Source organism: Colletotrichum orchidophilum (assembly GCF_001831195.1).
Source record: "Colletotrichum orchidophilum strain IMI 309357 chromosome Unknown Scaffold_162.1, whole genome shotgun sequence".
NCBI lineage: Eukaryota > Fungi > Ascomycota > Sordariomycetes > Glomerellales > Glomerellaceae > Colletotrichum > Colletotrichum orchidophilum.
The window spans coordinates 15,565-30,436 of record NW_019173118.1 but is presented as its reverse complement, the minus strand read 5'-3'; the positions used below and the strand labels follow the sequence as shown (position 1 = coordinate 30,436).

At 56.6% G+C, this 14,872-nt stretch overlaps 5 protein-coding genes across 5 annotated transcripts; 1 reads left to right on the top strand and 4 right to left on the bottom strand.

The window, feature by feature from the left end:
• Window positions 1–399: 399 nt before the first annotated feature.
• Window positions 400–2,004, bottom strand: CORC01_12694 (uncharacterized protein; the record flags this gene model as incomplete). The annotated part of the gene is made up of 3 exons (XM_022624313.1): window positions 400–641; window positions 745–1,875; window positions 1,932–2,004. 3 exons carry the CDS (start codon window positions 2,002–2,004, stop codon window positions 400–402), a joined length of 1,446 nt encoding a protein of 481 aa, XP_022469175.1.
• A 2,439-nt stretch (window positions 2,005–4,443) lies between these two features.
• CORC01_12693 (uncharacterized protein) lies at window positions 4,444–6,486 on the top strand (the record flags this gene model as incomplete). Its single annotated transcript, XM_022624312.1, has 4 exons — window positions 4,444–4,675; window positions 4,746–5,194; window positions 5,254–6,260; window positions 6,390–6,486. 4 exons carry the CDS (start codon window positions 4,444–4,446, stop codon window positions 6,484–6,486), a joined length of 1,785 nt encoding a protein of 594 aa, XP_022469174.1.
• A 370-nt stretch (window positions 6,487–6,856) lies between these two features.
• Window positions 6,857–9,007, bottom strand: CORC01_12692 (uncharacterized protein; the record flags this gene model as incomplete). The annotated part of the gene is made up of 1 exon (XM_022624311.1): window positions 6,857–9,007. The coding sequence occupies one exon, from the start codon at window positions 9,005–9,007 to the stop codon at window positions 6,857–6,859; it is 2,151 nt and encodes a 716-aa protein (XP_022469173.1).
• A 1,374-nt stretch (window positions 9,008–10,381) lies between these two features.
• Window positions 10,382–12,289, bottom strand: CORC01_12691 (uncharacterized protein; the record flags this gene model as incomplete). The annotated part of the gene is made up of 1 exon (XM_022624310.1): window positions 10,382–12,289. One exon carries the CDS (start codon window positions 12,287–12,289, stop codon window positions 10,382–10,384), a length of 1,908 nt encoding a protein of 635 aa, XP_022469172.1.
• A 184-nt stretch (window positions 12,290–12,473) lies between these two features.
• Window positions 12,474–12,854, bottom strand: CORC01_12690 (uncharacterized protein; the record flags this gene model as incomplete). The annotated part of the gene is made up of 1 exon (XM_022624309.1): window positions 12,474–12,854. A coding segment is annotated over one exon (381 nt), but the record flags the coding sequence as incomplete, so codon positions are not given.
• Between the last annotated feature and the right edge of the window lie 2,018 nt (window positions 12,855–14,872).

The following is a 14,872-nucleotide window of genomic DNA, read 5'->3' as shown; positions in this document are numbered from 1 at the left end:
GGGATGCATCATCTTCAAGCCGTGGAACGGATTTGATATCGGCGTCTCGCATCAAGAAGGCGCTTTTCTGCAGCACATTCTGTACTTTTCTTGATACTGCTGGCGTATGGGATTTCAGCTCCAGAGGTATTGGCCTATTGAAGGGGTCTCTGGGCGGACTCGAGGATTTTCCCTATGTACTTACGTGAAGGAGAGACACTTTCTCCTATGTCCATTCCAAGGTTGGATAAATAGGCTATTTCAATTACACACATCACAAAGCCCTCACCAAGCCCGAATAGCTCTGTAATACTTGTGCTATGTGGAAAGTATTTATTTTCGCGGGGATGTTGTCCTATTGATAGGTATGCTTCCCACTCCCCACAGAGGACCACTCTGTCACGAAACAGCATCAACGGTTTACATGTCGCCGTGCTGGCGAATGTACCGCCGAATCTTATCTTGAAAGACGTCGTCCTCGTCCCGCCGCTCGTCGCCCTCCATGACGTACATGTCATCATCCTCGTCCTCATACGGGTCGCGGGTGTCAAACTCCTCCTCGTCCGAAGCGTTGGCGTTGCGGAACAAGTAGGCGTGGCGATCGTACTCGTCCTCGGAATCGACCTCGTCTTCTGGGTAATCCGCCGTGTAGTGGTTCTCGGCTGCGCGCGCGCGTGTCGTGTCAGCAAACATGCAAGTAGTGAGTATCCAAGACCTCCCCTCCCCGGCACCTGAAAGGCACTTCTTGGAAAGTGGACCCCTTACCATTCTCGTCCTCGTCGTCATCGAGATCCGAGTCGTCATCCTCGTTGCCGTAGAACAGCTCCAAGTCCTCCTGCGAGTCGAACCTGAGCACGCCAATCTCCTCGGGCGGAATCTCCGCCAACACCGGCTTCGAAGGCGCAAGCTCGTACACCTCAATAACGTAGTCGTCGTCGCTCTCGTCGTCCTCATCGTCCTCTCCGCCGCTCGCCTCGGTCATGGCCTCGTCGCTGCCGTCGAGCTTCTTGGCCAAGTCCGGGTGCCGCTCGGCAAATCGCTTGACCGGCGCCTTGGGCTTGAAGCGGGAAGGCGACGCAACTGCAGACGGGGAGCGCGGCGCCTGCTGCTGCTGCTGCTGCTGCTGCTGCTGCTCCATGGCCTTGAGGTTCAGTCCGATCTCGTGGAGAACCCACTGGTCCATGTCGGCCGCGATCTTGCTCATGTCCTGTGTGGGAGCTACGCCGGGCATGGGTTTGCGCTGCGGCTCGATGTCGGGTATCTTCGTCGTCGTCGCCGTCGTCGTCGCCGCGGAGGCTGCTCGCGGGGGAGGAGGGCGTTTGGCGAGGGGTTTCTTCGGTGCCGGCTTGTTGTCTTCCTTCATCTCGACGTCGGTGGGCAGCGCCTCGGCGGTCGTCGTTGCCGACGTGGTGCCGGACGACGCTGTGACGGCCCGGCGTGTGCTCTTCTTCTTCCCCCGCTCCACGAAGACGGCGGTCCCGTAGCGCCCTCTCTTGGAAACGCCGCCGGCCTTGAGTATGGTACTGCCTCCGGGTGAGCTCATGGCCGACCTGGACATGTGGAATCGTCTCGGCTCGGTGGCGGGGTTCTGAGGGCGTTGCGATCCTGTGGCGGTTTGCGGTAGGGGCTTCTGCGCGTCTGGCTGGGTCTGCGGTTGCGGCGGCGGCGGCGCCGTTGCCTTTCCTGTCGGATGAGCATGGCTCAGATGAGGGGGTCGTTTAGGGCTCGAGATCTCGTCGCCAGGCTTCGATGTTTGAATGACTGGTATCGAGTGTTGTGAGGGGTGCTGAGCAGCAGCGGCGGCGGCGGCGGCGGATCTGGCGCTGGCTTTGGCCAGACGTCTCTGATAGACCCAGCTACTACCGGCTAGATGTCGTTTGGATCCCGGTTCGAGTTCTGTCCTCCGTTAGTCCGTCCGCCGCCTGATCGTAGAGGAGGAAGAGCGGCCTTACGAAGGTAGGTGACCGGAGCATCTTCGTCGCCCCGCTTCCGCTTGATGTGGATCAGTTGAGGAGGGGCAGACATGGTCGGCGAGAGAAAAACAGAAAGTGCTAAACAGCAACCGCGGGGAAGGGGAATGAGGGCGTTATTGCGATTGTGAATTAATGACAGTAGGTTCCAAGGGAGGTGTTAAGCTCGCAAATATTGCGTCGACAGTTCCTGATTCGACCTGGGTCTGTTGCGATTTCGCAATTCGTGCGGTTATGCTTGACAATAGTTTTTTTCTTCTTTTTTGACAGGTGGATTTTTCTTGAAGCAGCCGCTAATAACAAGGCGTACGACAACCACCCACATGTCGAGAGCACTGACGAAATGCAGAGCTGCGATAAGCCTTCCTTATCGAGAAATCACGTCATTGGCCAAACATCTCACCGCTTTCGGCAGAAAACACATTATGAGTGGGGACCCTAGGTAGCTTGCCCATATTGTGGCTCGCGATGCTGGCGTGGGTTGCGTGGCTGGTTGAGAGACGGGGATAGAAGAGAAGCCCCGCCGTATCCGATCAAGTTTGATCTTCCCACCTTCTGGGGGTAGCACGGGACGTCAATGCTCTGGATGCTGGATGGGATCACAGCCAATTGAACGCATGAATCGATCCGGAGACGCCTCTCGACCGCCTTGTCACGACCTATGTGCTAGGTTTGAGTGTCTGGTAATTTTTGAATGGTACTCGTAGACTTTGAGAGAGCGACGAGCTCTGATCCGAGTGAGCGCCTCGCCGAGTTTGGTGACATTCGAAACTACCCTAACATTTGCACTACCTTGCGGGCTTGCTTGCTTGGCTGAAAAATACTGGCTCGGGTCTTTTCATACGACTATGTCTCACATCTTTGTAGGGATCTTAGGGCAGTGCGGTGTTTGGTTGAAAGACACGCTTTCCGTCGATGTTCAGGTTCATGATTAGAATAGCCCTTTGGCAGTGGTAGATATTTGTGTGACTGGGGCTGATAAACAAACATCTGAGAAGGAATTGCCGCTGGTTGTCAGAGGAATACACATTCCACGAAGCTTGTTTGGCATGATGGAGTTTGCTGTAAGCTCGATGTCTATAGTAGCTGTCCCGGTCTGGGCCAGGCTTTCCAGTTCCAAGTTTATCCACCGGGGCCCACGATCAGCTTAGCCCGGCGGCTGTGGAGCAGTATGGCTTGTGCGGAGAAAGTCTCCGATACTTGGGAAAATGTAGCGTTCGCAGCCAATGAGCATGTCCCAGCGACTCCCCTGGCCTCGGGATGCATCAGGGATGATGACGCACGAAGCTTGCCGACGCTGAGATGGAGTCGGTTGGCCATTGACTGCGGTGCTGATAACCGCTACTGATACTGGGGCAATGATTTGCGGGAGCTCTCGCGCATTGAGCGTTGTGCCGGGAGCTATCCGCCAACAAAACTTGAATCAAACGACGGGAGGCAGGGAGAGGGTGAGTGAGAGTACCTACCTGGGTGGCCCATTCTCGTGTGTCGTCTAAAACAGCAATTCAGCTCAATTGCTGAGAAACAAGGTCTCTCTGGAGGGAGCCATGGTAAACAGGTGCCTGCCTTTCCCAGTCACTCTTACAGACCATCCTGTCGAATTTCCTTCCTATCCGTTGAAGCAAAATCAACTCGGGTTAATAAGGAAGGTAAGTAGCTGAACGTGAGCAAGCGCCCGGCAAATAGCTGCCTCCATGACCTCGTCCCTCCCAACCACTTCCCAGTCTTCTTCCTCTCCGGCACCACATATAGGTACGGAATAATCATGCAATGAACCCCTTCTGTGCCGCAGCTTCCCTGTTCTGAGCTGCTGCACCTCCCACACCCAGAACAAGGTGTCGGCTTCTTGATCTCTCTGCTATCTAAGCTCCCCCTCACTCGCCCGGTCAGTTCAGCTTGAAGCAACGGCGCGGTTCTCCTCTGGTTTCCATACGACCTTGCTGCGGTAAGTTCCTGCCCCTCTTCTATTCGTACTCTGCCACCCCCGAACAGCTCGTTCCCTCAAAGCCGTTTCACTCGCACAACAAACGCAATCCCCGATTTTTCCTTGTTGGTGTCGTTGCGTGAAACACTCACCCGGGGACTCCACTCCAAATTCCTCTCCTAGACTTGTCTTACTTCCTCTTGGGTTCTTCCATTTCTTTTTCTCGCCAAAGTCAATCCCATCGCTTGCTTGCTTGCTTTCCCCGACTAGCGCCGCATTCTAAGGTATCGCCCAGAGACAGCCGCATTCGTCAGCGTTATTGCCCATCTCAATCCGCCACCACCGCTGTGGGTTCCAAGGGAACGGCTTCCTTTTCTGTCACTTTCGTCGGGTTTTCCTTCCCAAAAGGTTTCCCTTGCCGGTGCTGACTTGAGCTGTGATAGAAGGGCGGTTGACGAAAGACATTCACCAACCCAAACGTTTTTCTTCGCATTGTTGACTTGGCCGAGAGACGACGAGAGCTGAGCTTGACAACTTCAACGTACTTCGCCGCGGAGACCATCGTCGACAATGGTTTCCGTAACGATCACCTACAGGCAGCCCGGCACGCAGCCTCCCATCTTCGTCGCCGGCTCCTTCTCGAATCCGAAATGGGAACCCCAGGAAATGGACTTCACCACCGGAGATGGTGGAGAACACACCTTTTACAAAAACATTGAGGTGCGACCAAGCTCGCAGATCCAGTACAAGTTCCGTGTTGGTCAAGGCGACTGGTGGGTTCTTAATGAGGATGCCGCTGTAGGTATGTGTTCCTCAAGCTGCCCACTACTTCATTGCGGAGTGACTTGTCTAACATGATGGTGTGATTGCAGTGACCGACGAGTCTGGCAATCGGAACAACTATCTCGAAGCACCTGCGTCTCAAGAGCCGAAGCAGCTCAACGGTGTGAACGGTGACAGTCAAAAGGCAAGCGAAGACGCTGAAACTTTGGAAGACATGGACGCCTCGAAAGCTGCTAGAGACTACACCGCTACCCAGCTCGAGCCGAAGACAAACATCCAAGGTCATCTCAAGGACGAGGAGCGGCAAAGACTCTCATCGACCCCAATTGGGCAAGTTGCGGACACCGCGGCAGAGGTCGCCGATACCGCCGAGAAGCTTGACGCCGAGGTTGACACGACTCGGCTTGCACCGCTCCCCAAGGGCGTAGAGCATCTCAAAGATGAGGAGAGGAAGCGTCTATCTTCGACGCCAATTGAACAAGTTGCGAGCACTGCCGCTGAGGTTGCTGACACTGCCCAGAAGCTGGACGCTGATGAGGTACGAACGAAAGAAGTGTTAGACTAGTAGCCGTCTAGTTCCGACTAATAGAGTGTTAGGACCTCGAAGGAGAGGATGCGGACGATGGTCCCCCACCTCTGTTCGCTCACGAAGCTCTCGGACCCTATGAGCCTTCAGCCGATGATGAAGACGGAAACCTGAAGGACTACGATCACCATGGCAATGTGGAGTACGATGTCGACAAATACGATCTCAATGATCCCACCTTGGAGCGGTGGCCCTCAAACCGTGATGGGATCATTGACGCTGTGCGCAAGGTCGAAACTGGACGTAACGAAGATCAGACTACTTTCCATGGCGCACCCATTTCACCGGTGATTGGATCACGCCGAGCCAGTGTTGACCAATATTATGAGGAAGCTGTCCTTTCGTCAGAGCCCTCTAGTCCAGGTTCTACCAAGAGGCTTGAGCTACCTAGAAAGTCTCACGGCTCCATGGTCTCGGACAGATCTCTCCTTTCTCTAGGATCAATTGCCGAAGAGGATAAGGAGACTCCAACTGCGGATGAAGCCAATCGCGAGAATGAGGGTTTGATTAGGGTCCCGAGCCCCGCCGTACGGCCGACGCCGAATATCTTTACATCGCCTGGGAGTGACGATGACGAGGGAGTCGTTATGAAGGGCTCCAAGTCCAGGAAAAGCTCAGAGTCTGCAAGCTCGGATTCCCCCGCTGCCAACGGACAGTCCAACGGCAAGCACTCGAGGGATCTGTCACCAAAGTCTCGCCCCGCAGAGCCTGACAGCCCCAGCATCCGCGTTGAGCCGCCTCAAGATAGAGCAGGCTTCAGCGCCAGTCAGGATAGTGAATCGGCAAGGGCTTCTGCTTCGAGCACTAACGGCGAGGTGTCAACGACCGGTCGCGATGACGGTCACAAGGGCCAGCTCAAGAAGCGCGGGGTCGGATCGACCGAGCGTCCTGGAACCCCTTCCTCGATACACAGCGTCACAGACAGCAAAGGAGGCTGGCTCCAGGCCTTCTTCCGCGTACTTTTCGTAGACTGGATCGGTGGACTGTTTAGTCGCTTATTCGGCAGCAAGAGAAAGGCGTAAGGTTTTCTCTCTCCTCCGGTTCGCATAGCACAGCAGATGGGCTGCTCGTGTTGTCTTTTTTTTTTTACTTTCTTTTGTTTGTCATTATTCCTTACGAAATCTGACAGGTTGACTTTTGTCTGCAGGATGCTGGCCACGAGCACGGCTGCCATCGTTGTAGGAGTTGCATGGTGGAAGTTCGTCATAGGCGGCGACTTGAGCTGGCCTGAAGCATTGATTTGATGGGCGACACCGAGATGGGAGGGTGTGTACCGGCCGAAATTGCAAAGAAACGGAGGTTGCACTCGGAACAAAACAACTTGAAATGTACAGTTAATGGATGTGGAATGACATCGTTATGGAGGACGATGAACCGATTATCAACAGCGGAAAACAGCGGAAGTTATGATGGACAGTAGGGGAAAGCAGAGTTCGTGTCGAAAGATCATCAAGCCCCCCCCAAAAAAAACATTGACATTGATGAACTTGACGCTGAGACCCTCGAGAAAGATACTTCTTCTCCATTAATATGTGATTGCTTGCTTGCCTGCGAGCCTAAGTATGTAATGCGTGTTTATACAGGAGTAGTAGTTCAACAACGCCTTGCTACTCCTTAAATCAATCTCCAAATGGCGCCGGCTCTCAGGGTATCTCTGCCGCGACCGTCGTCCCCCTCCCTATTCATCCTCTTGATCCACTCGTTCTCCCTCTGGACCGCCGCCGCCTCAATGTTTTGCATGACGGCCAGCTCGTCGAGCATGTCCTTGACGAGGCTGCCGCATCCATCCAACATGCGCTCCAGGCTCGACACCTGCGTAGTAGTGGTGGTAGTAGTACTAGCAGCAGCAGCAGTGGTGTCCGATTCGTCCCCGTTGTCGTCGTCACCGCGATACTCGAGCTCTCTGAGCTGCGCATCCCAACCCTCCAGCCGCCGCACCAGAGCCGCGGCCTCGTCCTTCCAGCGCGCGTCGAGACCGCCGCCGAAGCGGACGTCCGAGTTGTCATCCAGCAGGGCCGAGGGGTCGCCGCTGTCCTCGGCACGGGCGCGCGCGGCCTCGAGGTCGGAGAGGGTCGATGCCCAGCGCTCAAAGGCGCGGACGAGACGGTGGTGTTTGCCGCCTGGGCTGTCGAGGGACCAGAGGGAGGTTAGGAGGGCGTCTAGGCGCTGGATTCTGTCTTCCAGGGGGATGATGGGGGTGGATGCCTTGCCGCCGGCGGCAGCGGATGATGATGATGATGATGATGACGGACCTGTCGCCGCCCAGCTGCGTAGGGCGGCAACGTTGAGGCGCTCCACCGCGTCGGATTCCAGGGCGGCGAGGTCCTTTGCGGAGGCGGCAAGTTCGGCATGTCGGGCGGCGAGTTTCTGGCGGGCGCTGGCGTGCCATTGTGAGGTGACCTGCGGCAGGTCGCGGTGGAGGAGGTGGAGCTGGAGGAGCTCGGTCTGCAGGCGGGACGTCTCAGCCGTGAGGGCGACGTTGGCGGGGAGCTTTGAGGGGGAGGGGGCGGCGAGGTAGGTCGCGGTCAGGGGTTTCGGGGCGAGGGACTTGGCGGGGGAGTAATGCTGTTGAAGGGTCGAGAAGGCTGGGCGCAGAACTGGTTTGGCTCTTGGCGGCGAGGTTGGGGAGGCTTGTCTTTGTTGGTGTTGGCGGGTGAGGTGTGGTGGTTGTGTTTGTGGTTGTTGCTGCTGCGAGGGTGGTTTCGGGGGTTGTTTTGGGGGTTGTCGGACGGGTGCTGTGGTTGTGCTGCCGGCTCGGGCTGTACGTGTTGATGTCGTGGTCGTCGCGGAGGAGAGGGAGGATACGGATGGTTTCGAAGAGAGACGGTCTGTTGCTGAGGGCGGACGGGGCCTCGCGGTCGTTGACGTTGTTGATGATGATGATGGGTACGAATATGCAGGAGGTGCGCCGTAAAGGGACGTCGGGCGTGATCTCGCCGGTGCGGCGGCAGCGCCCCCGGCGGACGACGCCTGGCTCAGGGGTCGGAGGACAGTGCTGTTGTTCAGGGTTGCGACGCTCCTTGCGCGCGCGTGGCCCTTTGTGGGACTCCCCGCTGCCGCTGCTGCTGCTGAGGTCGCTGGTGCGGCGGCGCGTCTCGTGGCCGGCAGGCCGCCTGATGTGGTTGGTCTCGTCGTTGTCGGTGTGGTCGATCCGGAACCGGCCCCGGCTCCGGCGTGGGATGTCGAGGCGAGACCGAGGTTGCTCGTCGAGGCGTTTGCGGGGTATCGCGTCCGCGCCAAACCCGGCTCCCTCGTCGAAGACGTCCTCGTGAGGCCCGAGAGCGCGCTGGTCCTCGTCAATGGGGCGCTTGTTGGTCCCGAGCTGGTAGGTCCTCCCCCTCCTGCTCCTCCGGTCGTCGCATCTCTCTGCCTCGTCGATGTCGACGTCGTCGCAGACGCTGGTTGGCGCGCCGAGGAGCTCCTGCTCAGGAGCGACGATAGGGGATTCGGCCTCTTCTTCTTGGGCGCCTCGGAGGCGGCGCTGGCGGCGCTGGCGCCGGAGACGGTGCGCGTTGTAGGACGCGTGGCAGCGACGGAACGGGGCGCGGGGAGTCTGCTAGGCGAGAGGGGCCGGTTTGACGTGGACGCCGACGCCGATGGCGCGGCCCCTCCTCCTCCTCCTCCTGCGGTCGAGCTCGCGGTGCCTCTAGCTGCTGCTGTGGTCGAAGCCGAGGGTGCGGACGTCGTCTTCGTCGGAGGGAGATCGGTCGAAGAGCCCTGCGTCGGCTTCCGCAGTGAGCGGGTGCGGGCTAGGGATGAGGACATGACTGTGTCGGGCCCTCCAGGGAGTTGAAGATCATGCGGTTTCCGGGGGGGTGGGTTTCCTCCGAATACTCGACGGGTCTTTACGCGTCTCCGCGGGGAGGGACCCAGCCTCGAGATCGGTCGCTCGGTCGATCTGATAGGTAGAGCAAAGGGGTCGGGTTCAATCGCAAATTGTGAGAACGAATGAGGGTCGCAGCGAAATCGGTGGGGAGGCTTCGTCCAAGCGATGCCGATTCGCGATGTTGATGTTGATGTCAGGGGCCGCGCCGGATAGTTCTGTGCGGTGTGGGGGTTGCTAGGGGCCCGGGCGGCGGTGGGGGGAGCGGCGATGAAGTTCAGGCTCTGATTCAGATGGAAGGCCACGCCAAGATGACGGGATACTTTTGGCCCATGGCAAATCAAGGCGGTGGAGGTCGGTACCGCAGTAACGCCTAGTCTGAAGGAAGGATCCCTTACTCGACCGACTGGGCTGGCCGCTGGGCTGCCTGCCTGCCTGCCACATCTATCCGCCGCCCTGCAGGAGCCTTCTAGCGCCGGCGCTTGGGTCACTTTGAACTCCAACGTTGTTGTCGGGCTGAGCCGAACAGTGGCACCGTCTGTTCGCGAATCTCACGCTTCCATTGTCTTTTTCCTTCCTCCCTCCGAGGACACCCTCCCTACCTTTGCCCCAGCCATGTCCCTTGCGTGCCCGTAACGCAAAGCAGCAATTTCCGGTGCATCCGATTAAAAAAAAAAAAAAAAAAAAACATCCACGTACCCGATTCTCTGCCAAGCGTCGTATCCCGATATAATCGCAGATGGCAGGTCGTCCCACCAGGACCAGGTCTAGGTCGTGCGTGCAGCTTGTTGCACGACGTATTTTCAACACAGGTCTTGTTGGTGTCTCTGAGCTCTGGTCGTGTGTATCACTATAATTTACCGCATATACGAACTTGAAGAATTTTTTTAAAGTAGTCGAGTTTTAATTCCGGCTCTCTAGAGTCCACCCTTCAAATCTGGTATGCCTTGTCTTTTCCCTTACCCCCCCATCTTTCCTTTCGTTATGAGGCTTCGTTTCGTGTGCTCAGAGATTGCATCAAGCAAGTAGTAATCCACCAACAAACAAGAAAATGTGCTCGTAACCTTTTCCCTCTTACTGGGGCCACGACTTCCTATACGCAAACGTTGGTATCTTGGGGTGAGAAGGGGTATCAACCAATCGACCTCTCTCTATCTAATCCCGCAATGCAGAAAGTTAATTTTTTTTCCCCTCGACGAAATCCGTGAAAGTCCGGTCGCCGGGGATGTGAAAGCCGCTTGGCAGTGAAATGGCCATGCGATTTCCCTACTTCAAGCCAAAAAGAAGAGAATTGGAAAATGTAAATGCGATAGTAATCAGGCCGCAACTGATTGGTGATACTGTTGTTGTTCATCTGTGCGCTGCTCCTCTTTCTGGGGGGCCTCAATGCCGGCAGCCGTAGCAGGGCGTTCTCGAGAGCCGCCGCTCTGTGGGTTGCCCTCCAGGTGAGCCATGAGCTTCCGGAGATCTCTCTGGTTGCTGTTGAAGATTTGAAGACAGGAGCCGCACATACGCACGTAACAGAACTGGCACTTGTAACGATCCTCAGTATCGGCCTTACCGCAAGTCTGGCAGGTGAGGGCGTAGTTCCGGTTGCGCGTGCGGTCCATGGTGCGGTGCTTGACATAGCAGTCGAGCATGCTCTCCTTCAAGGGCAGAGCCTTGTAAATCATGCCGGGGCTGGGAGGCTCGGAACCCTGCATGGGAAAGAACGACGCGCGAGGGTCGGCAGGCGGCAGGTCCTTGACCTTGAGCTCGCGGTACTCGACGGGTTCCTGGTTGGGACGCTGATCTCTCGAGGCAGGTCGCGTGTCTCCCTGCGCGAATCCGGGTGCCGGCGCATAGGGCACATACTCCCGCTGCTGCTGCTGTTGTTGTCGTTGCTTGATGGATGCGGCCCGAGGCGGGAGCTGGTTCCGAGGATCGGGATTGACGGGATTGACTGCGAAGTCTCTCGTGATTGTGGGAGGAGCGTCGTTGCTGGTGACAGGTCCATCCACGCGCATTTGGGGCAGGCTTTGGGCATTGTGTAAGTTCTGTTCTGTGACCGCCTTTCGAGGAATGGAAGGCTTGGATTCATTCGCTTGATCGCGCCCAGGCTCGGGAGATGAAGCGGGTGAGACGGGCGATACAATGGTTTCGACAACCGGTGTCTTAACGTCCTCCTTGGCATAATCGGGAGTCGGTAGGCGTTGGGTTGGCGAAAGCGCCGTGTCGCTGTGAGAGGCTACCATGTTTGCGCCATCCTGGCCATCGCGCAAGTGATGGATTTTCTCCTTCAAACGTGACACTTCCTGACCCATGTTGTTCGTTTGGGCTGTTTGACTTTGAGCGGGAACAGGACGAATATTTCGTCCAGGAAGGTTTGATGTGCTGCGAGGGGGAAATTGTTGCTGCTGGGCCGGGGGAGGGGTTGCCGAGTATGAAGTTTGCGCGGTGTTTGGTTGAGAAGCAGCAGTCGACCCGTGGCTGGCTGTCAGATGTAAATCTGGAACCTCTATATTACGATCAGATTTTACAGATCTCCTCCTCCATAGTGGTCTCTGTTGTTGCTGAGGCGATGCGGTTGATTCAGCGCTTGTCGGGCTGCCAGCAGTCGGCGCAGGTGCCGAATTGATCGGACCGGACCCGGCCTGCTTGTTGTAGTAGGCCGGATGAGGTGGCAGGCCCTTGTTGGGTGTGAACTTTTGTGCGCCATAGTGGTCATTGTCACCAGATGACAACGAGGTTGGCGTCAAGATCTTGTTTTCCCTTGTTCCATACTGTTCAGAGGCATAGGCCTGAGTCGAGTCTCTCTGACTTGCGCTTCCATCCGGCGACATGAGCGATTCCCCTGAGCTTCTTGAATACGCTGAAAGCAGACTACCGATCGAGTTTCTTTCGTCCTGGGGAGAATATGACTGCTGCTGTTGCTGCTGCTGGTTCGCCGAAGCGGATGGCGGCGATGGTTGCTTTGCAACTGGGCGGCGAGGTATATGTACTGGGGGTAGCGCTTTCGTCTCGAGGGGAGGGAGGGGAGGGAGAGACTGGTTGAGGGGTTGCGGCGGTGGAAGCGGTTTGTCTGACATGGCGAAGGCCTTCTTGGAAGGGACGGGTGGAACGGAAGGTATCGAAGGTAGCTGCTTAGACTTGGGAATGGGTTCGGCCTTTGGAGACGGAGGGGTGGGCAGGGCTTTTGAGAAACGCGACCTTCCCTTGCGACTGTGAGAACGGAGGAAGTCCATGTTGGATGAGGGCCCGATGGCGGTGGGTAACCCTACAATTGGGATGACGGCGCAGTCCCCCTTCCCCTTTGCTACTGCCTTGCCTCTCTTCTCTGCCTTTCCTGCGGTAGTTGATCTGGTCTGTTTAGACTCTCACCAATCGGCTGGCCGAAGGAAATCACCAAGGAGGTAGGGCCAGGGGGGATCAAGGCACCAAAAGCTGACCACGAAGGGTTGGTGGGACTCGAGAGTCGAGACCGTGGGACGAAGGATGGATGGCGACAGGTTGATTGGAGCGACGACGTTCGGGGGTTTGCCTTTGCCACGACGTTCGGTGCCGTAGTGTTGCGATGCTGGGAGAAGCAAGCATCAAGGGTCTTTGGAAGAGAGGAGTAGACGAGGATTCCGCGACGAGCACAGCAGCAAATGCCTGCAGAATAAAGAGGACCTTGGGAAGGGGAAAGAAGAAACTTCTGTGGTATCCAGGAGTTGGTTGGATAAGAATGTAACTTGAAGGGGTGGCAGAAGTAGAACAATGAATGAATGACACCGGAAGAGGTGGGAAACGGGAGAGGGTAGGGGGGGAGGGGGGTGTAGTTCGGCGTCAAGTTTAAAGCTGGCAGCCACGGAGAACCCTGCGATGGGGCCGGGTGTCTGAACGTTGACCTTTTTTTTTTTCTTCCCTCTCTGCGCCTCTGCGGTTGGGAACTTGGGACGGGATTGACAAGGATGACATCGATATGTTTAAGGTGAAAAGTACCTTGTGGATGCCCACCTCATCAGCATGCCCAAAAAAATGGCAGATGCGTTGGTACGGATACGCGGCGTCGCGTCCAAAGAACCTAATAAACGAGGTAACGCAGTTGGCTGCTGGCGAGGCATGTCTCTTGGATGCGTTGTCAGCGGCGAAAAGATACTTGCAAAGGCATCTCTAGGTATCCTCTTGAGCAAGGTCCTATGTATTTTTGCTACCTTAGTAGCGTGCCTGCCTGGACGACTGCGTCTGCACCGCAAAGTCCGTCATTGGCTCCGTCAGACTGGATCCGGCCCCTCCCATCCCAAAGTGCGGAGCAATTGGCAGTTGCGACTTGCGAGTGTGACCCTCCCACCTCCCAGCAGCGTCGGCAGCCCTGCAATGAAAGCAGTCGTTGCAAGCTGGATTCAGGAACAAGAACACACTTGCCGGGGTTGTTCGGGGCTGGGTTTTTGGGGGTTGGCTTGTGCTTGGCCGGCTGGGGCTGGTGGCGGCTCGCAGATGTGGTGGATGCGGCATGCCTTGACACTGACACATCCCAAGTACCCCCACACCAATTTAACTATGGAAGTCGACATTGACAGCTCACCAACCTTACTAAGGTGGCTACCTAAGGTAACCACCATCGGCATCATCAATTCAACCCACGGGCGACGGAGGCCGAGACGAGGCCACCTTCAGCTGTCAATGTCAATCCCTCCCATGCACCTTCCGGGCTGTGCTCTCCAGTACACCACCAAAGTACAATTCACTCGCCAACAGGACAGCCACTTTGCTCTCCCAAATTCCCAACGGACCTGCTCCCGAACGCATGCTTTCACCTCTGCAGTCACGCAGCTAAAAAAGCCCACCGGCTTTCCCTCATACGCGCATGCGGCTCCTGATTCAATCCCATCCATCTCTAATCTTATCCTGCATGCCTCGGGCGCGGCAGCTTCGAGACAATAATCAGAGGACAAGACAGGCGTGCCTCCAACAACCACCTCAGCCAAGCAAGCACCCCTCCCCGCTCCGTCACCTTTGGTTCCCAATTCCCATCTCAATTGTTGGTAGGCTGAAACAGCCCGCTGATGCATGGGGCTACTCAAGTTGATTCGACCCAGGCATGACGCCCGCGTTTAATCACCAAGGATCGCACGTCGCAATGACTGAGAATGCGTCTTGTTACGGGTTGACTGTTCAGAATGAGCACCTCCCAACTCCCTCGGTCTCCTGTGTAACTTCTGCTGGACGCCAGCTAGATGACGTAAGGCCTCATCCGTCTGCTGCCACCAAGTGGCGAGGCCACTCGAACACCCAACATGAAGTGATTATTGAGCTGCTGCCATAGGCGTCCGATCTCCCTCATCCGAGCTTTGGCTCCGACGTACGGATATCTGTTCAACCAATCGTGTGCAGCGCGTATACATACTCGTGATGGATGGCACGCCATCTGCAACTCAGCCGCCGTGCCGCGTATTGAGGCGACAAATACCTCGTTTCGAACTTGGCTCGAGTCGGTTTTGGCTGTACCACCTACCTACCATACGCCATCATGAACCACCCCCATAAGAAACAGAAAATCGCAACCAAACTGAACTTTCCGTGGGTCCTTGATTCTGCCCGCAACGCCTGCTTGCGGATTCGGAATTCACTTGCACCATTGCCTGTCCAGCGGGACGTGGTACCTCATGGAATGCACCGTTGCAGACTCGAAGCAGGGAGAAGCACGAAGATCAAAGTCACCAATCGCAGCCCACGCACCGTCTCGTTGAAGCTGAACAGAGGCCGCCGCCCAGCCACTCTCGACGTGGCATAGGTTAAACCCGCCTGATGTCTCATCAGTGCGTCGACATGGCGCGACGCACGCG